General features: G+C 45.4%; 1 protein-coding gene across 3 annotated transcripts; it reads left to right on the forward strand.

The window, feature by feature from the left end:
• Positions 1-399: 399 nt before the first annotated feature.
• LOC133267914 (retinoic acid-induced protein 3-like) lies at positions 400-25,465 on the forward strand. 3 transcript variants are annotated; one of them, XM_061450611.1, is made up of 6 exons: positions 400-2,565; positions 6,128-6,239; positions 7,068-7,879; positions 20,878-21,845; positions 22,851-22,903; positions 23,598-25,465. In XM_061450611.1, exons 4-6 carry the CDS (start codon positions 20,924-20,926, stop codon positions 23,688-23,690), a joined length of 1,068 nt encoding a protein of 355 aa, XP_061306595.1. In that variant the 5' UTR covers positions 400-2,565; positions 6,128-6,239; positions 7,068-7,879; positions 20,878-20,923; the 3' UTR covers positions 23,691-25,465. The 3 variants fall into 3 exon arrangements, with proteins under 3 accessions (XP_061306595.1, XP_061306596.1, XP_061306597.1); XM_061450612.1 differs by having other exon boundaries at positions 400-1,162; positions 1,853-2,565; positions 6,128-7,879; XM_061450613.1 differs by lacking the exons at positions 400-2,565; positions 6,128-6,239; positions 7,068-7,879 and adding an exon at positions 17,575-18,356.
• Positions 25,466-26,535: the final 1,070 nt, after the last annotated feature.

The raw sequence follows: 26,535 nt of genomic DNA on the forward strand, positions 1-26,535 counted from the left end.
ATATTTCTGCTGGTGGGCAGAGAAGGGTGAGAAACTCCCTCATGATCACTCAACATAAAAATTGAATGTCTGTTAGAACCACTCGTAAACTAGATTTTCTGCTCTCTGAAGAACAGTATTGAAAAGTTTCTGGTTTAGATACAAACGGAAAACAGAAACTACTCCAGTAGTCAAGATGAGCACAAGTTATTTCACAGCATCAACATTAATATATATATATATATGTGTGCTAGTCAGAATGCTCTTATACTTCGGAGCAGCATGTTTTGCAAAACTACAAAAAAACACTGTGGTCAGAGCTAAGGAGAATCGTTTTTTTTTTTTTAAATTTAAAACAGCTCTTCATGAGAAACTACCTGGTGTGAGAAGAGTGAGTGGTTTTACTTTGTTGGGTTTTCTTGGTAGCAATTTACTCAGAAACCCACAAGTCTGATAGCTCTAGTCTGAGATCAGTGGCAGATAAGTAAGGGTACAGATCCTGGGTATGTTGACTGTTAAAAACATACTTGTAAGGCAGGAGGAGAGTGTGCATTTTCAGTGGGCCCTAGTGCAGAGTTTTAGGGGTGGCAGCCAAGTAATGAGAATGTTAATTCTACAGGGCTCTTCAGTAAGGATCACCACAGGTAAAAGGAAACTGCCCTAGAATGCACCAGATGAATAGAATGAGTAAGCACATGGGTTGATATGCAAATGCTCATTCCCTATGGAGCAAGGGAACACTCCTGACTGGTCTTCCATCCTTCATTACCCTTCACAATCAGGACAAGGTTGGTCCTGCTGTCAGCAAATGAAGACAAAATGCATCTGAGGCTCCTAGGTCTCTGGAAATCTTCTTGGTCTTATTCCCAGCTATGCAATAGACTGGTGGGGTCTTTAGCATCTCTCTGTATTCTTTCCTGTGTGGGAGGATGTAACAGCAGAGGGCATGTGTCCTCGATGGGTATCAGAGATTTTTTTAACTCTCCTCTGCAGTTGCAAGAATAGCAGAGAAGTGGAGTTGCACCTTGTGAAAAGGCCTAGAGCCTCCTTGAGAGGAGTGACTCCTGGATAGCTGGCCACATCCCTTGGTTTGGAATGGCAAGCTGTAGAAACACTTGGCACTAGAAAAGCAGAGGTTTCACCACACCCACAGTCTTGCTGGTGCCTCACCTGCCACAGGTATGTGCATTCAATTTCAACTAAAAATATCTCGACCAGTTGAGGTGTCAGGAAATAGTTTCTTACTGTGACTACACCATGAGTGCTAGATTAGAGAGTGTTTGTATAACTGAAGTGGAATAGGGAGTGTCTAAAGATGTATTTGGTCAAAACAGAATTTGCAGCCAGGCTACAGCCAAATCTGTAATGAAACATGAGGGGAAAGGAATGGAGTGAGACCTGTCTCTCTCTGAATAAAAGACAGTTCAGAAAATACCAGCACTGGTATGTGCATGGCTGCATACTTTTGTACAATGGATGTCTGTGTTTGTTCAGTCAGGAGGACTCCTGAGGGACAGTTCTGAAGCACACCTCTGCACAGCTCTGAGTCTTCACGCAGCAGGGAGCTGAAATGGAGGATTAACCTTAGTGTGATGTAGGGTAGGATTGGACTAATGCAACCTGTTATTTTTTTTGTGGCTGACACTGAAATGAAGTTTAGATGAAAGCTGTGTTCTCGGAAGATGTTCAGTAGGGGTGTTTGCAGTTTGAAACAATTCTGCATCTCCCAAGTCCATAATGAGAAGGTGATTGTTTTATACTCACAATACATCTATTAAATAGAGATTTATAGGTTTTAGCACTACTTAGGTAACTAACTCAGATAGTAAAGAATGGGGATTTAGTGTCTTTCATTAAAATGCTCTACAACTAGCAGGAGCAGGACAGTCCTTTGGATGGGAGGAGTAAAATTAAAGATTGATATCAGTGTGGATAACTGACTTCAAGATAAGCAACAATAACTGCAAAAGGTAGTGATCCCTGCAGCCACACAGTGGGCCAGAGCAGAAGCTGCACTGAATTGGCCTGTCGGAAATGGGTTTGCCTGTCTCATTTCCCCAGTGCCATGTACCTTCTGCCCAGGGACTACAAGGAAAGACATGGGCAGGAAAGCACAGCTGGGAATCAAGGTGGGAAATTCAAGGCTTTTTACTGTGGTGACAGCCTGAGCTGAAATCTGCTTAAAATAACCATGAGGAACACAGCCTGTTCAAGGACCTGGCTGCCCTCCAAAAGTAGAGATGACCAAGAGGGAGAACTAAGTGTGATGATTTTTAGCAGCACCATTAATTTGTGATGAGAACAGTCTCAGTTTAGGTGGGAACTCTGAGTAAGAAGTGATTCGGGGATCTTCAGGTTCTTAGTTTACAAAGCAGGACTGAAACTAATAAACGTTCCCAGTTTAGCCAAATGCTGAAGAAGGAAAATATCCAAAATACCTAAAAGCCTTTGGAAGCACTTAAGAAGGAATGGAATGAATTGCATGACCTGTGAAAGATGCAGACACATACCAAGCATTGACATTGTATAAATGTGAAGTTGTGGTTTGCCTGCAGCGGCATGTGAAAAGCATCTGTAAACATTCAAGTGAGTAATTGGTTCTTGTAAATGTTGCAGAACAAATACTGTAAAAATCCAACTTCTGTGCTAGAGGTTGTCCATGTTGTCATTCTGAATTTTTATTGTTCTGTATCCACTTATCAGGAGACTTTCAGGAGGGTAAAGCTATGACTGTGTAAACACAGAGAATCAGGAGGGCGAGTTTCTGACAGAATCCCAAGTTTTGGGTTAACTCCTGAGATTAAAAAAAAAGAAAAGGAAAAAAAAAATTAAAAGGCACAGCTTTTTCTCCTTGTCACACTATGAAAGGCACTTCTGAACAGCAATATTTAAAAGGGAGAGCTAAGGATGTTTTGTTCCTCTGACACCTAAGAAATGGGAATGGTCACTTTCTCTCTGGCTCAGGGATGAATACAGCCAAGTACTGTATCTTTTCCTGAGGACCCTTTAAATACAGAAACTTATTATGAAGACAGCACTTTCTCTCTTCTTCCAAAGCCCCAGGGGACACACATACATGCCTTCCTAAACGTGATATGTTGTGTTTTATGGATGTAGGATGTATGTTCGATGGTGTCAAGGTTATGCCTAGTTGTGCAGTAGGAGACAGTAGCACTGTGCAGTCTTCCACTGTTGATACTGTAGGTCCTGGGGAGTGGGGATGGGGGGGAGGGGTGGATGACCTTGGAGCTTGTCGAGTGCTTTGTCAGGGGACTAGAAGCCTGAAGGTGTTTACTACAGGTTAACAAGGGGTATTTTTTTGTGCCCAAAGGGAAGAGGACTATTTTTATCTTTGACTTCTCTTGCTGGAGGATCTTCATTGTTGCAGAGATGTGCATGTTGCTCTGTTGCCTACCCCTAAGATAAATTCTAGGGATAGGAGTCTGTCAAAAGCTTCTGCCTTGGCCTTGGTGCTTACTAAAGGCTACTGGGAAAAGGGCAATGCAATATGGGCTTTCTATGCAAAAAAGGGGTAAATGTCTTCCATTCAAATCCTAGCAAAGGCAGAAAGGAGCCCTGTTGACAGGCCTCTCAGGGACTACCGTTTCTTTCCATTTCTTCTCCTCTGCATTTCATATTGTCAAGGAAGGCAGTTTTTCAGGCATGCCTCCCATTTGGACAGATTTAAGTCCCCTTTAATCTTCTCAAGATTTTCACCCATAAACATGTCTCTCTGTACAGAAAGGCAAATAGCAAAACTTTCTCTGCAAATCACCTGTGTGAGGTGGAGGGAGTGTTGCATGATAAGGTTGAATTGCTTTTGTTATGCTGACTTTCCAGGAGAAAGTAATTCCTTTGTGTGGTTTCTGTTGCCCAGCTGCTCCATTCCATGAGCAGGGCTAAACCATGAAATTCTTTTGCTGTGAGGTGGAAAAATAAGTCTTTTGCATAATGAGAGTTGGAGTCACAAAAGTACCTACTTTCCTGCAGCAGCAACACACTAGGGCACAAGATCTGTGGAGCAAGCCTGGTAGGGAATGGAGGCTCATTCAATTTTATTTAAAGCAATGGAAATTAAGGTACCCCAGTCAAGCACGTAATTGGGTATACTTCATCTTCTACTGTCTTTACTATATAGCTCACGTGAAGGGAATTTATAACAGAACATACCCAGCCTGATCTGTCCTTGCCAGCTCCTGTGCTTGATGTATCATAAGTGGAGAAGTTATACTTTTTCTCCCTCAATCTGTTTTCAGAAAGAGAAATTTGCCACTAGTGATTTCCTATTACTGCTGCTCATGTGCATGCTTACAGGTGTGTTAAATCTTTACTCTTGGTGCATGCCAGAGGCTCTGTTTGGTTGTTAAAGATTGGTCTTCTCCAAACACTCTCAACAGTATGAAGCAGACAGTCTAACAGCCTCCTTTGACAGAGCCTGAGAAGAATAAGCTTTCCGTTCCTTACAGTTGCAGGTCTTGAGATGACTCTTGGAGATTCTGTAGAGTTATTTACTATTTTCCATTAGATACACATACATAACTTGAGTGTATCTTAGTTTAGGCTCTTTCCAGCCACTTGGTGAGAATTGCTTTATTGTTAACTAGAAATCTTGGAATCATCTTTCCAATTTTCAAAAGCAGTTTAGATAAAAATGCAAATGAAGTATTGGCTCTCTAAAATGGATAGCAGAGTGAGGAACGGTTATCAAAGATCTATGGAACAAATGTCAGAAATAAATTTTCTAGCCTGTTCCCAAATTTAGAGATAGCTTTGCTTCTGCATATGTTCAGCTGGCTGGCTGCAGCCAGGCTTGCTCATCTCATCTGAGTTTGTTAAAGAACCCTTCCTTGCAAAGCATGCTAGTGTTTTGTGATCCTTTGTTTCTTCCAGGGCTCCCCCTGACTGAGATACATCTTCTTTACTCCAACTATACTGCCTCTGTGTAGTTCAGAAGATTATCTTTTGCAGATCCATCCACTGAATGCCAGACTACGTCCCCTCTTTGAAAATGCCAGTCCTGCTTTCCCAGGTCAGATGCTGCCACCTGGTCTGGGAGATGAAGGGCTCTTTGTGATTAGTGACAAGCCTCCCTTTCTGTCAGGGTTTTGTTAAGCTCATGGAAGGGGAATTCCTGGAATTGCTGTCACTATTCGCCTTTGTCTTGTATTTTCATGGACTGTTTGTGTTCCTCTGAAAATCCCATAGCAGACAGCTGTGGCTCTCAAATTCAGTAGAAGCAGCAGATATACAAAAAGACGTGGCTAGTGGAGGGTCCTGCTAGCCTTCTGTGGTTGATAAACCTGTTGTGCAATGGAAGGGCAGCTTGCTGGAAGGCATAGTATCAATGAAATCTTTGGTAAGTGTGTTTGTATCTTGCACATGCAGCAAATAAGCCTTTAAAACAAAATTAAATAAAAGAAAAAAAGAAAACCAACCACACAAAAAGCCCTTTGGAAAGCTAATTGTTCTGTCCTTCCCTGGAAAGGAAGGCAGAGCCCCTGAAGTGGCAGTGTTTGCTCGTCGTGTGCTAAGCACACATGGATAAAAACTTTTGAGAGCTGTCCTCCTTTACCATATTCTTTAGCCTCTTCTACTTAGTCCAGGACAGCCTTCTGGTGGAAGTGTTCAGCTTTGTTAGCCATGCTAGCCCTTTGCTTCTCTGATCACCTCAGATATACAGGACCGTGTATTACCAATTTACATGGGTAGCACAGGAAAGGTACAGGGGTGTAGATGCTTTTCTGCCTCAAGGAGCTCATGGTTTAATACCCAAAAATATGCTGAAGTCTGTCAAAAGGACTGTGCAGTAGTTATTGACATGTGAATATACAGTTATAAAGAGAAGGACTGATGGGGGTGGAAAGTCCCTCTTTATAGTTGGATGGTGAGTTGCATGGAGCTGTTATCTCTCTTGGTGGGAAAGACCTTTGACAAGTAGAGCTGAAGCCAGCAATGGCTGGGTGACCTTACTTTGAAATGGCTTCAGTGATGTGGACACTTATCTTCTTGGCCTTTGCAGGGGCAGGACAAATACATATATTCCTGTCTGCTTTGCTAAAGCAGGCTAACTCTGTACCAGGAGCTATGCTGAGCCTTAAAATGAATCCTGGATAGAAGGAAAGAGGTTTGAGCTTGTGCACTGTCCCAGGTTCTGCTTCAGCTGGAGGGATTTTCTGTGACTGAAGTGAGCGACAGGCTGACCCCCACAGCAGAAGCCAGGACTGCCTGACATAAAAGGCTGTACTGGTACACCAGAACAGGTTCACCTGTTTGCTCAGCAGAATCTCACTGCCCAGACCAGCAGTTTGCCTCTTCCTGCTCCCCTTCACTATCTGTGGGATTGCATCGTTATCCCATCCACTCCCATCATTTGATCAGATAAAGCTGACCAAGGGATTCACCTAACCTTTGGAAGCATTCAGTGATGGAGATCGTGGGGTGGTAGAACCCATAGAGGCGTACAGCTGGGAAGCTACCCGTCCTATGGTTGAGGGAGAAGGAATCTCCTTGCATGGCCTGGGTTAGGGGAGCCCCTCCACCCACAGGTTGCTGGTTGGAGCTGCACTCCCTGCCTTCAGGCCTTGCCTCATGGGCTGACTTATGCCTTTGAAAGCATCAGCCAAGGCCTCCCTTCACATAGTATCTAGCAACCTGTGCTTTGCTCCTGCAAGTAGCTCAGGCCTGCCAAGTTCGGTAAACTACGTGAGGGAGATTTCCTTGTGTTCAGTATGCAATAGAATGTGTGGCATTGTTAATATTCTATTATTTGGTGCTTTTTGGAGGGACCTCCCATCTTTCCCCCCCACACACTTTTAGCCATTTCTACATGTCTGAATTCCAGCCTTCACCAAGGTCTCATTCATGTATCCTGCTTTCTAAGCACCCTCTGCACTCTGCCCTGCTCCTTTCTCCCCAGCTTTGCCCCACCAAACAGCCTGCCACCAGGTCCCTAAACTGCCCCATGGCTGCTTCTTTCTTTGCTGTTCATGCTGCACTGCAGTATGGTCCTTCAGGCTCTTCTCCCAGCCTATGGGCTGCTGCCTGCCCAAGCAGTTTGCTTCCAGTTCTGTCTTCCTTGTGTTTTGCAGGGTTCAGGGGAGATGGGAGCTGCCTCAGCAGTTCCTGTGTGGCTGTCATCCTGATGGTTTTCTAGGAGACACCTCTGTGCTCTTGCTGGAAGAAGCTACTACAGTCCCTGTGCAGGTGGAGGTCCTTCTATTGCACACCTCAGCCATTCAGGGACTGACAGGGATCTGTGTTCACAGATGCTGCAGAATATACAAAGCAATGAGGTAAATGATAGAAAGCAATGGAGATCCTTCTGGGTTCTCTGGGCAAGCCTCTTGCTGCTTAATGATGTTGCTTAACTGCTTGTTAGAAAAATACTGTTCACTTATATTCAGCAACTTCTTTCAACTCACTAATTGTAGTAATCTTAAACAATTTCAGTGAGTAAAGAGAAGGATGGTTTAGAGGTAGAGCAAACTTACCCAAATTTTGTGTTGTCCTGGAAGGTTAGGATATGTTCTAACTAGTAACAGCCTCAACAGTGTTATTTTTCTGCTTGATGATGATAAATGAGCAGTTAGGAAATTCAGATTTCAGTTAGTCAACAGAGGTTTTTAACAATGTTGGACATCTAGGTTAACCACTCCGGAGATAGGGGATTATCAGCTGTTATGTAAACACAGACATGTCTTTTAATTGGAACAGGACTGTGACAGATGCTGCGTTTGCTAAAGAAACCAGATTGTCATGTAATACATCCAGAATGTGTTTTGTTTGGCAGAATCATGCACGTGGATTGCCACTTTCTTTTGCCTTTACCACTAGTAAAACCATGCTGCTGATCAGACGTGGATCATTAAAGGCTGGACTTAGTTCTTATTTGGGTTGTCAGGTAAGAACTGAAGTTGGTTTAGTTCTGCTTGTTCCTGTTCAACTCAGCTTCAGATTTGCTGTGTGAGTTCAGTGTAACATAAGATCTCATGGGAATTTCACCCCTCTGTACATCATGGTGTTGTAACCTGATAAAGCCCTTGCAGTCAGCAATAACATTGTTCAAATCCGTAACATACATGGGATCCCTTCATTCATGTACAGCATAGGGCTTGGGGTATTTTTAAGAATGTATTTTAGATTACCCCACCCATGACAAGATGTGTAGGGTGCCAAGCAGGACGTCATAGACAAGATTTCATAGAATCACAGAATGGTTTGGGTTGGAAGGGACCTTAAAGATCATCCAGTTCCAATCCCCTGCCATGGGTAGGGGCACCTTCACTAGACCAGCTTGCTCAAAGCCCTGCTCAACCTGGCCTTGAGCACTTCCTTTTGCCTTTTAAAATGTAAGCACAAAGGCAGTGGATTTTCTGCATGATGAAGTGAACATCCCTGCAGATCCCAGAGATGGAATATAGCATGCTAGCTGAAATGTAACAGCAGCGTCTGGTGCCCAACAGCTGCTGCTAGGTTTTACCCTGGGGTGAAGTCCTGTATGCAGCCAGTGATTTCTGGAAAAATCACTTTACAGCCTTTTCAGGAGAGCTGCTCATGTGCCACTTAGTATTTTGTTACTGCAAATGCATGTCTGTTATGGGAGTTTGTTAATAGTGAACAAGAAAGGGATTATTGGGCCATACAACAGCCAAGGAAGAGAAGAATTGGTTTCCTGGGGCAGAAGCTTCCCTTTGCCATATCATGCATATACCAAAAGCTATCCCTAATCTCTTGACACTTTCCTGGATTGCTCATACCATTAGCTGAAGCTGTGTTTGCATTTCTGAAGAGGTTAACTGGCAACTAAGCCCTCACTAAACCCTTCCCTTGTGTATGGCTGTCACAAAGGGGTGTCGCTTTTGTTTACTAAGCAAAACAGTCAGGGTTGCTGTATCTGGAGAGCAGCAGGAAGCATGGGGACTCCCATGAGAAAGCTTGCTCATCTTTCCCATCCAGTAGCCAGCTAAGTGAGATGAAAGGAGCACAGCAGGGCCAGAAGGGGGTTTCTTGGGTTGAGCTTACTGGTCCAAATTGAAGCACATGCTCTCTTTCTCTCCATACTGCAAACCAGAAGCTTTGTAAACTTTCTCCCTTCCAGCCAAGTCCTTGCCATTTGGCTATTAATAATGGCAGCACACTGACATTCTTTCCTCTAGCTTAGGGAAGCTCCTGGGTTGCAAGAACATTGGAAGAAAAATAATCAAAGCCAGAGACATAGCAATCAGCTGTATTTTCTGGCTAGTTCAGATCTTGCCTGGGCACAGCATCTAGGCCGGAAGTTCCAGGACTATGGCAGCTCCTTCATACTCAACAGTGTAATGCTCTTTTCTAACCCAGCATTGCTGCTTGTTTAGATCTGTGCAAATGTGGCAAGTTTATGATATCTTTAGTGACCATCTAGTAAGGTGGCAGATGTCCACACAAGTTTATCTGAAATCAGGAGAGGAGTTAAATGCAACTATGAGGTGAGACAGAGAAACTATCCCAGCAGCAAACCAAGATTCAGCTGGTCTGAATCATCAGTCAAAATTTGTTTGAACTCTTAATGGATTGATGGGGTTTTGGCTAAAGGAGTGAGGAAGAGTGTGTGTGTGTGTGTGTGCCTTCATCTGTATATGTGCAACTGTGTGCTTAAGGCTGCATATTTGGAGATTTATATTTTAAGTCAGAGGACTTAAAACAGTAAAAGTAGGAATTTTATGTACAGACTGCATTTTCCAGTCAACTCTTCCTTTGAGATTTCCACTTTTTATTGTGATTGAATTAAACAGAGAATAGTGAAATGGATTACATTAGGGCCTCAGCTTCAGTTCTCAAGTACTTAATCTCTCTGGCTAGGATTCAAATCTATGGCCTCAAGTGCTCCATTTTAACATGGTGCAGCCACTGAGCTAGACAGCATTTAAAGAGTGCAGGTCTTTCAGACCTGGCTTTGCGAAGAAAACACAGGGGTCCTATTGCAGTGCAGCATGTGCTAAGCATCCTGCAATGAATTTTCTATAGAAAACAATTTCCAGTGGTGCTCTGGGCTTGTGAACACCCCCTCTTTCTCATCCTACCTGGCTGCCACTTCCAACAGCACCCTTGCAAGCTCCAACTCTTGCTTTTCACTGAGCTCTAATAGACACTAAAACAACAGAGGCAGAAGCATGGCAGGCAATGTGGGGCTGGGTGAGGCCGGGCTGGGTGCGTGTGTGCTTGCGCACAGGTATGCATGTCTGTCTGTGGTTATGTGCCCACCAAGATTGCGTAGGAACTGCAAAGGGAGGCATCATTTCACAAAAGCAAGCAGCTGGAACAGGAATGCTATCAACCCTCCTAAACACACCCCTTTAAATTTCTGCCTTAGTTAACCAGACAGAATAAAGCACTGCTTCCCCCTCATTTTGCCAAAGTACAGCTACACGAATGTGTATCATTATGTCATAGATTTTTATGCTGCTAAGCTACCAGATGCAGCAGGTGTGCACAGAATGAACATTGCTATGTTCCTTGGGGAGCTTTACAACATCGGCAATACTAGGAAGTTGGAGTGATCGTAAAACATCAGATGTAATTAGCAGGTAGGATAGGAGGGAACTCGGAACACCTCCATGTTAATGCAACAACTAAACACTCATGGCAAATACTGCATTAGGTGAATAATTCAAGAAAGGATTTTGGTGTGAGGAGTGAAGAGCTGAACTGCAGTCCTGGGCCTCTAGTGAGGCAGTATCTGGGGATACTGATGTGCCTGTGTTGTCCTCAAAATTAGAAGAACATACTCACAATAATGTACAACCTTAATGATGGAAGAAACAGTGGAAGGGGGCCTGCATGCATTGTCTTGTGCCAAGTGCAAGAAAGGTGCCCAGCAATGTGCTGGCCTTTTAAATGAAGGATACCAAGCTCTGTTGCCCAGCCAGCTTCATAACCTTCAGCCAGCATGAGGGTCCTAGGCTGCCACCTGCACTCCTTTTGCAAGGCTGGAAGCCCCTGCTGTCTGTGCATGCCTGAGGAGCACCAGGCCTTCAGGCTCCCAGGGTATGCCACCTCCCTGTGCCAGAAACCAAGTGCTTCCAAGCTGCTACTGTCTGCAGAGCAATTCCCCTGGTTTCTGGGTTTCCAAAAGGAGGGGAGTCTTTAGGATTTGAGTGAAAAGGTGTTTTGTGCATGCTGAAAGCAGGAAAACATGCACACTGAGCTGAGGAAGGAATGGAGCATGGGCTGAGCTAGGGCTCCATTCATGGTTACTCCAGGTGGGGTTTCCAGGTTGAGATCCCACCCTCAGTACAGGAAAGAAACGGACCTGTTGGAAAGGGTTCAGAGAAAGACTGCAAAAATTATCAGGGGGCTGGAACACCTCTGCTATGAGGAAAGGCTGAGAGAATTGGGGCTGTTCAACCTGGAGAAGAGAAGGCCTGAGGGAGACCTTATTTGTGGCATTTCAGTTCTTTTAAGGGGCCTATAAGAAAGATGGGGAGAGAGTTTTTAGTAGTGCCTGTTGCAATAGAACAAGGGATAATGGTTTTAAGCTAAAGGAAGGGAAATTCAGGCTGAATGTGAGGAAAAAAAATTATTTCCAATGGAGGGTGGTAAAACATTCACAAAAATCTCTGGGCACAGGTTGCCCAGATAGGTGGTGGATACCCCATCCCTGGAGACATACAAGGCCAGGCCGGATATGGTTCTGGGCAACCTGATATAGTTGGAGATGTCCCTGCTCATTACAAGGGGATTGGACAAGATGACCTTTAAAGGTCTCTTCTAACCCATACTATTCTATGTATCTATGAGTATTCAAGGTGCCCTGAAAGGCATTTTTATGGTCATATATAATCACAGTCAAGCAACAAATGTTATCCAGGGTGAACTAGGAAGGAGAACTGAGGTGTTGGCTTTATGAACCATTTATATGTATAATCTGGCAACTATTACTCACTGGTGTTTCTGCCAGGTCAGCACTGATATGGCTCTCACAGCACTCCACCTTAAGCCCAGAGGAACACAGACCATTTTCCTTCAAATCACAGGGCCCCATACACTGTACATGCCATGGCTGCTGGGAAATGGCTATATCAGTGAAGCAGACCGCTGCTAGAAGCCCCCACTTCCATTTTTGGTGAGCTTTGCCACCAAGTACTTGACAGCCCAGAAGATGTAACTGTACAGAATAGAAACTTCTCCTAGGGCTGCAGTAAGGTATTCCTGTCAAGCTAGTACTAAAGACTTGTGTGTTATCGTATTCCTTGGTTACATTTACCTGAAGCCTGACTGGGATTCCCAGGGACCTATGTGGTTCCTCAGCAGTTCTCCAGCTCCAAGAGGTGACACTGGGATTTGTAGCATCCAGAGACCAAGAACTGTCTGCCCTGGGAACATGCTTTAAACAGCAAGAAAATATTCAGGAGCAATAGGCTGCGAATTCAATTACTTGACCTTGCCTTACAATTGTTCCTTATATTTTTCTCCCCTGCCACCCATTTCCTTCAAGAAAAATCACAGCATTGATTAATGATTAGTCTTGGTTGGATAGCAAGCACCAACCAAAACTGCTGCTGATTCCAGACCATGGTTCTTGAGTGAATAGCACATTTGTGCCCAGCCATATTGCTCAATAGGATGTGTCTGATTAAGATTAAACATGTTAATACAATTGTATTTTTTATAATTTAACCAGGATGGACAATATTGAGTTTTTGCTGGCTCCTATGCTGGCTGTGTGGGTACACAGATCTGTACCAGCAGGAAGCTTGTTGATAACAAATAAAATCTATGAATGCTTTTTCTTCCTGCTGAAGTATGAAAGGCAGGATCGATTTATGCTGGAAGCTCAAGGTTTGCCTTGTGTTGCTGTGGTGGTATTTGATCCAGGAGCAGTAAAGCACAATTTTCTCTATCGCTGAGCAGGGAGTTTTTGTGTGCAACCTGATTCCCAGGAATGCTTCTTGTGTGGAAGCAGTCCTCTGCAAGGTCTCTTATCCAAGGCAATGCTGGCAGGAGAAATTATCCTCAGATGCCAGGTAGGGGTGGTTGTCTGAGAACATCTATTGACAACAGCCACCGGTGTGAAAGAAGGCCTAAGCCTCCCTCAGTGAGCATCTCAGCCAATCAGCCAATCATCTCAATGCCAGGGTGTGGAGTGGCAAAGGGAAAAGTACTCCAGGCACAGCAGGCAAGGAATACCGAAGGGAGCAGCATTAGGAGCCAGGCAAGGGTACCAAAATGAGGATTGGCACACAAGGAAAGTAAAGGGTGACTCCTGGAGTGTTGTGCTGAGTCTCTGTCAGGCTTCACCAGCCCAAGTGCAGCCAGACATCCTCTTTCTCCTAAACCATTTCCCTAGCCTTGGGATTAGCCTTTTTGGGGAGAGAGAAAGCAGGTTTTCCTGGATCTCCTTTGGCATGTCTTCCTTTCTGGGGGTATTAGGCAGCATCCCTACCATTGGTATATTTTCACATCCCTTGTTTCCTGAGAGTTACACACTTCTCCCCAAATATCTTGTCTACACACAATACCCACTCATTCATATCAGTACAACTTGCTAATTTGGGAAGACATCAGCACAAAAGCAAGTAAGTTTAACGCCATAAAGGAGGGCTGGAGCCTTCTTAGCTGCTCAGGGTACCTCTAGGACACTACACCAGTTGTCCTGAGTGAAATGTTCATTAGCATACTGATGAAAGTCCTAAAGGAGGTGACAAGTGTAATTATTTCTTTTTTAACTTGCTCACAGCCTGCAAGAGCATCAGTTTTGTTGTGTGAAAAGGTTCTTCCTAGCCAAAGTGATCACAGCCACAGGTGCTTGGAGCTACTCTCCACTTACTTCTGCTCATTCTTGCTCTGGCTTCCACACTTGTGGAGTATGAAAGACAGTGTGACATCTGCCCCAGAGGGATAGGGGGAGTCTAAGGCATGAACTCAGACTGTTTCAGCAGGTGCTCCAGGAGCCACCCCCTACCCTTGGGTTTCCAAGTACTAGGCTGGCCATACCTGGGTTTGCATACAGAAGTGATCCTGTTTGCAGCACCACAGAGCATTATCATCCTGGTGGAGGATCAGGCAGTCTGTTTCCATTGCATTTCCTGAAGCAGGGTCTTCTCACCAACTGGGAATGCTCTGGCAGATAATTTACAGGTTTGAAAGTGTCTGTTTGTAAGATACACTCAGTAGCACCAATTTCAATATTACAAGAAGTCTCCTTGCCATTTCCTTGTGCAAATCTCTCCCCATCACAGCAAAAGAACATCCTGTACCAGGAATCTGGGCATTTAGGATCCAGGAATAGAGAGGATCTGGCCAAAACCATTTAAAGAAGAGAACTTTGAGAAGAGGCAGTGATCAGCACTCAAAGCAAAGCATTATCACTGCTACATACTAGAAATGTTTATTTTGTTCCTGAGACTGAAAATAGCAGGGGGCACAGCATGTAGCCGAGGGCTGCAGAGACAAGTAACATCTCTGAAGGACACCAGTATGAGTTTCTGTTGCAGTACTTTTAGGTAACATTTCTGTTTTGGTGCTACACTTTTCACTTCCAAAGGAAAAGGATTCAACTCTCAGACAGGAATTTTTGGTAATCCTTAGATTACTCTTTCAGAGCCAGAGCAGAGTGAATTCAGGGACAGGATCCCCAGGAGAAAGCCCAGTGTTATGTGGAGCTGCCACATGTCCCTTTGCAGTAATGACATCCCCTGAATTCGTCTTAGCTCCTTATCTAAGGCAGAGGTGCTCCAAGCTGGCTTCCTGGGCCAAAGACCCATCACCTCTGTACCAGTCTGTTCCAAGGGTGTCATAATGTTTATACCTGAACTGTTTTAAAGTAGATGTATGGGGCAGGACAGGGTGGAGGCTGCTGTAATGTTAGTTCAGTATGACTATGATAAGTGCTGGCAGAAGGGGATTTTTTTTTAAGAAAGCATGGCTATTTTTGTGTTCCCAATGTACTGCACAGGTAGCTAAGCAGGAGGAATGGCACAAGCATATTCACAACACAGCCAATAACAGTGACCAAAAATAAACACATTATTTAGACGCATTCCAGGGCGCCAAGCACCATCTCTCCCCAGCCACCTACTTGCTTTGTTACTGGGCATAATAAAAGACACTAACTAGGTCCCTGAACCTCCCAGATGTGCACTCTCCCCGAGACCTGGCTGAGCTGAGAGGGGCTGCAGTACTGTGCCCTTTGCTGGCACCTCAGCCCCAAGCAGGGCTGGCCCACGGCACCGTGGGCATTGGCACCCCAGGAGGGAGCAGGGCCAGGCAATACCAGCTGTGAGAAGATGTAAGAAGAGGAGCTGACACAGAGGGAGAGCCTGGCCCTCCTTCTCTGTCTTATTCTGCTGCCAAGGAGTGGAAGAGGAGGTGTCAGTCCCTGCTGCCATCCTTGCCTCTCCATGTCAGGTGTAGCCGTTAATCCTTCCCATTCACCAGCAGCCAGCTTCCTTGTCCAGGGCTGCAGTATGGCCAAAGCAAGCTATTTTGCTACCAACAGCCTCCCACCTAAAGGAGCTTGCCATCATTTTGCCACTGGATTGTGCTGAAATTATTTCGGAGTCTTGCTGTGCAATCCAGCTGACAAATGTAAATATCTGTATCTGAAATCATTATCTTGTCTCCCCCCACCTCTGTTGGAGAGAAACAGATACTTCTCAGGTGTGATATGGTTTGTTGTTCAACTGAAACTTCCTTGGAAGTGTGTCTTTACACCAGTGGGAATCTGGATGACTGCCTGAGATGAAGTCTGCTCTGTAGACACCTAAGAGCCAATTTAATTGCCCCCACCATCCTCCTACTATTTGAGATCCCCTGTGTTATTCAGAGTGAACTGATGCTCCAGAAGGGTGGTTTCCCACAACTCTTGTGTCCTATGTGCCATCCCTGTGCTGGTGACTGAGTTACAGGCGACTAAGCTACAGTACCTTCAACGAACTACTTGTCTATGCTGCTGCACCAGAATAAAGTCCAGATCACGGATGTCTGCATCTAGGTACCTACATATAAACTGGGCATCTCAGTTCTAAATAAACAGTGGAGATTCAGTACGCAAATTGCTCTTACAAAGGTGATTTGAGATGCCTAAATGTATAAAAACCATCTGCGCAGGACTGCCAGATCTGGTACAGGAAACCCATGTGCTCTTGGAGTGGTCCCTGGAAGCTGAGCAGGATGCCCTGTGGCATCTCAAATAACACTTATATGCTGATGTGTGCATATTAAGCAATTAAGGTGAGGCCCCAGGTAATCCAGGTAACCACACCTGGGAGCATTTCAATGTACACAGCAGTAGGCACCTGGCACATGTGCTGGGCCAGCCCTTCTGAACTTTTGGCTGTCTGGGAGCTGAGACACTCACCTTACATTTAGGTAATAACCATCAGACATCTAAATTCAGGCGCCCCTATCTGCAAGTTGCATCCCATCCTTAAACTGAGGTGGCAATGCTCTCACCTGTTGTTCCGTTGTACTTGTCCACGTAGACCAGTGATTCCTCTCACTCCTTGGCATAGCATGAGAGCCATGGGCACCATCTCTCAGGCTACCTACCATGAGTCAGCAGCGCTTGGTCACTTGGGATGGTTTATTGTTTGTTGGGGTTTTTTAAACGTATCCCCATTTATTAACCTTTTTAAGGTACAGGGTGTGTTTGATGACTGACTCTCAAGGATTTCTCAGGTATTCTGGAAAATGTCAGTGTTACTTTTCTTATCTTCTTTTTTTCCCCTGATATAATTTTACATGCTGCCTTCCATGGGGTTTTGTCTGTCTATGTAAATGTAGGGAAGTAGTTGGCAAGCCATAATGTGCTCTGACAAGATGCAAATAGGCCGGCAGTGACTAGTGACCTTTAAAAGCCTCTTGGGATGTTTTCCTAGACAGGTTGGGTCCCACTGAGCTGGTGCTAAACTCTTCACCTTCCTTTCCTCCTCTCATTTTTAACAACTGCCTCCTTCTTGGCTGGCTCACTAAGCCTGGGAGACCTACTTTAAAGTTCAGATTAATTTCATGTAAAGAAACCTGACATGTCTTTTCCTAAGAAGCCTCAGGATTTTACACTGAAATGAAAGCAGGAAGGACATGAGGAACTGTTCCAGGGCTCAGCACAGCCCACCCAGCAGTGACTGCACTGAGTGTTGCCTTTCACTCAGTAAGCCCTCATCCCTGCAGGCACTCATGTACTTTTATGGGGTGTGCAAGAGAAGGCTCTCTTGTATGGGTTTTGTTGCAACCTCCACATGTGGCAATCGAAAGGGAGCAGAACCCAAAAATAAACCAGGGGCCCTAAAACAAATGAACAAACAAATAAAATTAACGTGCAGATGTGACAACGATGGGCAAAAAAACATGGTCAAAACTCCCCTGGTTTTGGGAATGAGCACAACCTCCAGGGAGTGGGAGGGATTTCCAGGTTCAGCGGCTGTCTGTAGTGACCGAGTGCTCGGTGTGGATAGACCCTGGTGTCAATTCCTTAAGCAGGATAATAAAATACTCCCAGTGAGTAATATTTAAAATAACAGATGTAGTCATAAACATACTGGAGATACTCAGGGCTGTGGATGGGATTGCGCCGATGGGTGTGTCATGCCAGAGGCACAATGTAGGGTAAGGGGGAATTCGTCATCACCTTTGTTCATTAACTTTTGAGGCCAGCAGTTTGGACAAAGTGACTCAGTGCTTGTGAGCAGACAGAACTGCGCCAGCAAAGGCAAACTGTCCTTTTCAGGAAAGGTGCACGTGGCTCGCACTGGCAGAGGTGGAAGGGATGACTGGAGCAGATGCATCCCTGTGCCAAAATGTAGCGCCCAGCAAGAACCCCGAGTAAACTGTCTGGAGCCGGGCTTGAAACCACTCTGCTTCTAGGTGCTGTGGGCCCAGTTGCATCCTACAATCTCCTCATCTTCCACCTTGCAAGCAGTTATCAGGCAAGAAAGCATGTAAAGAGACAAAAGGCTTGGAGCAGGGAGGGGATGCACTGCTATTCATAGCTACAGTCCCCACCCGTGGGTGCCTGGAGTTGGGCAGGGGAGCACCTTATCAGGTGCTTGGCTGAGCAACATTCAGTCCTGTCGCAGGGCCGGGACAGGCAGCGGCAACATCTCCACCCCAATGCAGGGGTGAGTGCCCCGCTGACGTCAGGAGGCCTGACTTCATTTCCTGGCGCTGGGACCGTATTTTCATAGCCCTTGCTGCTGCGAGGAGAGGCGGTGGAACTGGAACAGGCGTGCTCAGCCACACCTCCCCAGCCTCCAGCTGTTAAAGCTCCCAAGGAGGGCGAGCACAGGGCTGCTGCTTGGACAGGCTTGCAAAAGAGAAGGTGACCGTGTTACTGGTTTGGAGGGAACTCGCCTCTTCTAGCCAGAGCCTCCCTGGTGCCTTCTCCAGGAGGACCCAGAAAGGTAATTCAAGGCAATGACCTACAGGATCCAGGGCACAGCTGCCTCCTGTGGCTGGGGAGGGACGGCATGCAGAGGGTGGGAGGGCAGGGGCATGATATGCCACAGCCAACAGAGAAAGCTTTCTGGAGGTGGGGAAGTTATTGCAGACTTTCCTGGGAAACAGTTTGAAATTTGTGACTGGGTGGGTGTATACACAAGTATCAATGAGAGAGTAGGCTCGGGCTGGAGGGAGAAGACCTCAGCCCTAAAGCAAGAGCTGGGATTTGGGGTGAACTGTGAAGTAACCACAGCACAGGCTCCCTTGCACTGACTACAGAGCCCTTTGGGAATCCCAGACACTTCTGTAGGTGGTGGATGAGAAGATTCAGCTTCTGGGGGGGGGGGGCGCAACACTCACCTAGAAGACCGGGCAGAGACTCTTCATGCCTCATAGAGCATCTACACTGGAAAAAAAAGAAAAGGGAGCAGAAATAAGCACAAGTGGTCCAGTTCTCCAAGGCAGTGAGGTCCTTTCCATCCTATTTGTTCCAAGGGCTGTGGCAATTGGCTGTGGCGAGTACCACTTGCAGTAAGCACCAGTCAGGACCCAGGGCTATGGGTGTGCTCTGTGCTACCCTAGGGTCTCACCCTGGCTCTCTGGACTCTCCGCCTGCCCCAACAGTGAGCACCAGTCTATGGAGCTGTGAACAGACAAAGCTAATCTGATCAACAGTAAATGTCTGTAGATAAAATTGTAGTATTTGCTCTCTGGATTTCAGAATGGTTCATTACTTATTACTCACAAATATCCAGATATCTTTCAGCTATCCCCCAGATTTTGCGAACAATGAGTTTTGTAAACACCTGCATGTGTTATTCACTAATTCCGTTTTCTCCACACGAGTCCAGAGATCCCACATTTTTAAATACTTTGCATTTTATTGTAGCCACCTTTTTGAGGAGCTGCACATCTCCTTTTACACAGCAAGGTTAAAAGCTGGGAAAACATTCCAGCATTTATAAGCAGGTCACATGGAGGCATATGTGGATCTGAGAGTGAAAAAGTGATATTTTTCCCCTTCATTCATCGCCTGATTAGGTCAACTGCCATTTATTGAAGATTCAACCTATACTCCCTAAAATCTTTTGGAAGGGTTTTAGAATCATCCTCATAACTGCAGTATGTTGTTCTGTAGGGGGGGAAATCAAGGCAAACGGCATGGCAAGCACTGAAGAATAAATTTTGCAAGGTTTATTTTTCTTTATATATATCAGAAAAGAAAGCCCTTGTTTTTCCAGTGTGGGTCGTCATTACGGCTATATTCCCCCAAGTTTTATGGCAATATTGTATCTAAACTTCAGTTTTGATAGATTTTAGATACCTGATCTTAACTGAGCAATTTGGTGCCTAGAAAGTGCCTAACGTCCTTGTGCAGTGTTTTCTGCACATGCTTCAGGCTCCCAAGGAAGTAGGCAACTTCATTCCCCTCGGCAATAGGCAGAGCTCATCTAAACAGCACTCTTATCTCCTGCAAGACAGACTTAAGCCGGGCTTATGCAGAAAGCACTGAGCTAGTCATGACGAGACAGCAGGAATGTGCTGGGTGCATTCAAGACCTTGTCCATCCTTAATTTATGGACCCCTCAAGAAGTAATATGATGGTTATTTCTCGTGCATTACCTCTGACATGTCAGGTTTCCAGCCAGTGTAAAGCAATATTCTGTGGAGGGGACTGAGGTCTTTGGGATGGTTCTTACTACTTTGCTAGGAGGAATATGAGTTTAGGGGATCATGGTTGGTGGCCTACATTTGCTATTTAATTTGGAGTGAGAAGAGCTATGCTGGAGGAATCTAGGTTAGCTATCTGCAGGGTAAAAGGCAGTTAAAGTTCCCCTTCATTAATACCCATAAACCAAAGATAAGCAGGGAAAGCAAAAGAGTGGAAAGAAACAGAGTAATGAGTTTCCTGTTCTGCATTGCTCATCTGTGAACCTCACTGGCACAAGGTGCATATGTTGTCTGAACTTGTCAAAAGAGTGTAAACTGTATTATGACTAACAGCTGCCCTTGTATCACAAAAGTGACAAGGCAGTTCAGGCTTTGTGCTGTGTGGCAGCAAAAGCTGTGAAAGCTCACCTTCTCCCTGCTCCCCGCACTCCCAGGCATGGTGCAGAGGACAAGAAAGGTGAATTGCTACCTGCTAAGGGGCTTGTCTTGACCTTGATAGAGAGCTGATGCCAAACAAAGGGATGGCTTTGCTCCCACCGCCCCATGTCCTTAGCACTGTGGTGTCCTTTCCTAGTGGGGTGAAGGTGGGAGTCTGCCCTGCGTCTCCTTCCTCACTGCTGGCAGCACCCAGGCTGTGGATGCCCCATCCCTGGCAGCGTTCAAGGCCAGGTTGGCTGGAGCTTTGAGCAAGCTAGCCTAGTGGAAGGAGTCCCTGCAGTGGGGTTGGAACTAGGTGATCTTTAAGGTCCCTTCCCACCCAACCTGTTCTAGGATTCTAGGATATGACAGCCTGTGTCTTTTCTGCTTCTACAGCTTTGGGGAAACATTTTGCGAAGAGTTTGTCCAAGGAGGCGAGAGGATGACGTCACCTCCCCGAGGTTGTGGCAGCATCAATGAAAGCTATTACCTGCTTTGTGACATGGAGGAGGCCTGGGGGATTGTCCTGGAGTCACTGGCTGCAGCTGGCATCCTCGTCACCATTTTCCTCATCTGCTCACTCTTCTTTCTCATCTGCAAAGTCCAAGACAACAGCAAGCGGCACATGCTCTCTGTCTATTTCTTCTTTCTCTTAGGCACACTTGGTGTTTTTGGTCTCACTTTTGCCTTCATCATTAAACTCAATGAAAGGACTCGCCCTGCTCGCTTCTTCCTATTTGGAGTCATCTTTGCTCTTTGCTTCTCGTGCCTCCTCGCCCATGCATGCAATCTCAACAAACTAGTGAGAGGAAGAAAGCCATTCTCCTGGCTGGTGTTGCTGCTCCTCATTGTTTCCTTTGCCCTGGTACAAATTGTGATCAGTATTGAGTATTTGGTCACCATGCTAGTAAACCAGAGAGAGGATTTTCTGACTATGTCTGCGGAGAAGACTAACAAAGACTTTGTCATGCTTTTGATCTACGTGCTCTTCTTGATGGCTCTGACCTTCTTGGTTTCCATGTTCACATTCTGTGGGTCATACAAAAGCTGGAAGAGGCATGGGGCACACATCTTTGTCACTGTCCTGTTCTCCATTGCCATTTGGGTAGTGTGGATCACTATGCTCACAAAAGGCAACACAGCCTTAAACAAAAAAACCTGGGATGATCCTGTTGTGGCCATTGCTCTGGTGTCCAATGGATGGGTCTTCCTGATAATGTATATCGTGCCTGAAATTTGTTTCCTCACTGCCCCTCTGAAGCTGGAGGACTACCCTCCAGAAAACGACTTCTGCCAACCCAAGTTCATAAAGCAGGCAACTGGAGTGGACAACCGTGCCTACACCCAAGATGAACTTGTGCAAGGTATGGTGAAGTGAATGACTCCACTGTTCCCCAGTCCTATGTGCACATGCACCACTAATGAGCTGAAAGGTGTAGGAGGGCTACAAGAAAGGTTTTGAAGATGATGGATAATTTAGAGGTAGGAAACAGTTTCTGATTGGTGAAACTTCAGAAATGGAAGTGAAAATTAATCTGCAGACAAGAGGGAAAAGAGTAAAGACCAATATAAAAGCCAAAGATATGTAGGAGTGACTGACTAGGAGACTTACTGCATATCAGGGCTGAGACATAAGTACTTATGACTCTGTTATATCTGGAAAGTTTGTATAGAAATTGAGGTTTTGGTTGTCTCTTAGCAATGCTCTAGCTCCTCAGACATCTCCAGGTTATTCCTTGGAGATTATTTATTCCCAATTCTGGTATGGTTCCCATTATCCACTTAGAAATGAACCCTTCATCTAAAAAGGAGGCAAGAAGGTCTTACTTTTCTGTATGAAAAACAGAAATTTCTCTGTAGGCATTTCTCATACCTACTTGGACAAAGCAACATGTTTTATCAATTGAGGCTTCCCGTATCTATGTGTAGATGTGACTACACTCCCTGTGGATCTGCTATTGAGATCACATTTATCCCTGGAGTTAGACCTCCAGGTTTGTAAGAGAACAGCTGAAAAAGGCTGTGCTCTCCCAGGGAATACCACAGAGGGGGTCTTGTACATGCACATGGGAGGGATTTGACTGGTGATGATGACAGCAATTGTGAGGCAACAGGAGGTGTCTAAACTCCAAGGCCACCTATGTCCAGTTATTTACAATACCATTCATTCCTGCTTTCATAAGGAAATATTTACAAGTCACCCACTTGCAGATTTTAACCCATTCCCGCCTGCATATTGCATAGTTCAATTAGACTCAACCAGCAGCTAACATAGCCACAGGCCCTGTGAGTCTCCCTCACAGGGTATTTTCAGGCTACCATATAACATTAACTCACTAACTTTCCCCTACTTTTGTCTTGTGATTCAGGAAACACAGGAGACAACAGCTACTCCCCATACTCTTCTCAGTTTCAGATGAAGGTAAGTTCACACCCCACTTTAGCTTTTTCACATGTAGGCTACTGTTTATGTCCTGAAGGAGAAGGGGTGAAGACAGATGGACCTAGAGTAGGCTTTATGGATGTAGACAGGAGCTTTACATTTAGCCAGGCGATACCATAACGTGTTCATGGAGGTATTTGTGGCTAGGGGGAGGGAGCTCTGATATGTACAGGGACATGGGAAGGCAAGAGGGGCCTGAGGCAAAGTCTGAGGTTGTTGTTTTCAGTACTTCTGGATTTGACATCACATAAGAAGTCCTTTCTCTGAGCACTGTTCCTGCAGTAGACTGTACCCTTTCCTCATTAGGTCACGTTCCTTTCCATAACCCATGCCCTGAATGTCCTGAATTCCCACCAACAATCACTGGAAGTTGCAGTGCAGATCGAGAGTGGGCAGCCTGTGTGTCCCCATGTCCATTCAACAGTCCTCCATAAGATCACAGCATAGTTCACATCATGTCCCCACATGTCCTCCGGTGACGTGTCTCCATTACTGATTTGTTCTGCCATGATTCTCTTCCACAGCCCCAGTTATCACATGCTCAGGAAACCTTCAGCTCTGTTTCTCCCTCTCCTTTTTTATTTTTTGTTTTTTTTTTTTCGATTTTTGTAAGCTTTATTCTATTAATTCTCTCCAATTTTGAAAAGTAAAGACTTTTGTGCTTCCTTTTCAGACCATTGATCCCAAAAATGATTTCTCCATTCCTCGGGCCAAGGCCCGGACAAGCCCATACCATGACTACACCGGTGGGAAAGGCCCCATGTAGCAGTTCCACAGTGAGCAAAAAGGCTAAGTGCCCATCAGCAGAGGTGTGGGGAATGGGCTACATGGTGACAAGTGAGTCATCCTGCAAAAGAGACAGAGTCAACACACACTGGCAAAAGAGAAGAGGGGTCCTCTTTTCCCCACACACCTTGTAAGCCCCTCTCATTCCTCACACACAGCTTTCAGACACATCCTGGTCCTGCTCACTCTTTTTGTCTGTGGTATGGAGCTCATTTCTTCTGACAAAGGAACATGCTGGGAAGAGCCTGTCCTGGACTATTTTTAGCAGGAATGCTGTAGGGCTAGAGCAGCAGGAAGCTGATTAGCTGCGTTTGTGACCATCTCTGCCCCAGCCAGGACTTGCTTTGATAGCTTGTGGGTATGCCTGCACCCTGTGTGTGATGGAAGAAGAGGAAGGAACAGAAGCATCAGCCCCACTCCTCCATGAACACATCTCCAGTACTACCGAGAGCACCCTTATCAATACACCATTTCTTTCTTGCCTACTCCCATCCTTTCCTGGCCTTCCTTCAGGCAGCATGGAAGAGACAGGGAGGGCTGGGAAGTGTATTCTTTTTTAATTCTTCATGTTCACTTTCAGCCCCTTCCTCATCACATGGGGACCACCTAGGGTGAAGAGGGGAGAGAAAATCTAAAGACTTGAAAACATCTACCCCTATTTACTTTGATATGTTTTCTGATTTGCACTGTAGCATCAGCCACCCTCCTAACTCAGGCTCCTGACCAAGCACCCCAAGGTGCCTGTCCAACCTGCAAATCCTCCTTCCCCACCCCTACAACCCCTGACTGCGGATCCCTGCAAACAAAACCTGTTCTGTGCAGCTGCTTCCAATACCCTGGTGGCATTTAATCACATGCACCTTGGAGCTCTGCTTGCTCCGGAGTGTGTCTGTGGCATTAACCTGAACATTTCCCAAGCAGCCAGCTTAAGGAAGGTGGATGCCCTTGTTCCAGGAGTGAGTGAACATTTGTGTGTGTGTCTGTACGTGCTGTGTGGACTGCACCCTGGTGATGAGCAATGAGTCTGCAGAGTTGAATCATTCTGTAGCCTGCTTTGCATTTGGTAAATAGCTTTCCATGATATTTCATATAGAAATGCATAGAGCTTTCCAAGTGGGTGTGTATGATACACAGGTGTCTGACACAGCTGTATATTTATTTAGTACTTTGTATATGGAATATTTAATTAATAAAAAGCCAGAGAGCCTGACTACAAGAGACTGGTGCTCTTCTCATGAATGTGGTTCCTCTAATGGCCGGTGGAGTGGCAGCAACAGCTCTCCATGGGTTGGAGTGGGTCACCTGGGAGATTGTAGCTCAGGGGAGAATGGCAGAGATGCTGGCTTCTTCAAAGCTGGTTGCTCTGGGCAAGAGATCAGCTGCTTGAGCGTGCAGAAGACAGTTATAGCTTCTCTGTGCTACTTTTCTTGAATGAAGCAAGCTGATTTGATGTTTTAAGTGTTTAAGAAATATGAAGCCAAGCAGCAAATGCAAGAGGAAAGACAGGACCTTTTAATCCTGTATGTATCTGTGTCTGCTGCATCTATATTCCAGTATTTATTTACTTGCATCATGCTGGGTTCTTGCATAATCAAGAATAGGAAAGGAGCTTGTAGGTATTTAATTCAGCTGGAAAAGATCTCTCTTTCCAATGTTCTGAAGACATGTAATATTTTTATTTCAAAGTAGAAACAACATCAAAGCAAAATCATAATGATTATGATGATGTTAATAGTAATAATTTTTTTAAAAACTCCTGATGGTATGAGGCTGTAATCTCCCATTTTAGAGGCTTCCTCTCCCATGAGTTTTTACATGGTATCATGTGCTACCACATATCCATATGCTCCTGGCAAGCAAACCCCTTTCCTCAGGCTCAGTGCTGCCTAGAATAGGCCAGGCTGGGCCCTACCCACTCTGCCTACCAGCAATGAAGGGCAATGTAGAGACATTTGGGTCTTATGAATCTCTTGGCAATGTAAAGAGCCCTCCTAGGTATTGGTTTGAAACGCATCACAGGACATCTTGCCTTTATCTAGTAAATTTGAGGTGGAAATGATGCTTACCCTCTCCTCCTTCTTTCCCCTCCACACTTACAGAGTCCCTCGCATATAAGCCAGAGGATGGGAGAGAAAACTCAAGGATACTAATGTAACATTGGGAAACAGATTGGCAAGGTGTTATGTGAAGCCATGTGCTAGTTGTTTGCTTGCAAACTGAAGGTAGGAAGGATGTGCTTGAGCCCATACTAGACTTTCAAGAAATTAGTCTTCCAAGCTGATGTAGTGCCACTTATGGCTTAAATGTAGCTAGAGTATGTCCCAGGAGGAGCTGAAAATGTGTTAGAACAGAGCCAGCTTCCCTTCTTTTGTGTAGTCCAGTGGAGCAAGGGGACCTCAGGAGAAGTGAGAGCATAGCATGCTTTTACTGTGTGCATTTTCCACATCCCAGACACTTGCCAACTCCTTCACTGATGGCCACAGACAAGAAAGTGCCTCTCAAATGCACTCTCTTGGCCCTAGAGGCAGCAAAAGTAGGGGGGATGAGGGACACCATATGCACTCCCATCAATCCAGGGCGTGGCAATTTTCTTGATTACTTGGTTGTTACTGTGCAGGCTGTTCAGCAGAGAGCAAAAATCTCCTTCCATGGATTTACAGTGCTTTTTAGAGTATTCTTTTTAAACCTCTGTAATGATACAAATACCAATCTGCCCAGAGTTATTTTGCACTTGTTCAATATCAAGGCAGCTTTGGGTGAGCACTGATTTAAACTTTCTGTGGAAGCTGGTGCTGGCAGGAAAGGGATGATGCTGCTCTGCAGGT

Source organism: Pezoporus flaviventris, unplaced genomic scaffold (assembly GCF_033815535.1).
Source record: "Pezoporus flaviventris isolate CSIRO_AGI_PZ_B2104156 unplaced genomic scaffold, CSIRO_AGI_Pfla_v1 ptg000011l, whole genome shotgun sequence".
NCBI lineage: Eukaryota > Metazoa > Chordata > Aves > Psittaciformes > Psittacidae > Pezoporus > Pezoporus flaviventris.

What these genes read in the sequence shown, in the direction of transcription:
- LOC133267914 (XM_061450611.1), top strand. Translation starts at nt 20,924, where the DNA reads ATGACGTCACCTCCCCGAGGTTGTGGCAGCATCAATGAAAGCTATTAC. An exon ending in CCAAGATGAACTTGTGCAAG is followed by an intron (nt 21,846 to 22,850) that starts GTATGGTGAAGT and finishes CTTGTGATTCAG; the next exon opens with GAAACACAGGAGACAACAGC. An exon ending in CTTCTCAGTTTCAGATGAAG is followed by an intron (nt 22,904 to 23,597) that starts GTAAGTTCACAC and finishes CTTCCTTTTCAG; the next exon opens with ACCATTGATCCCAAAAATGA.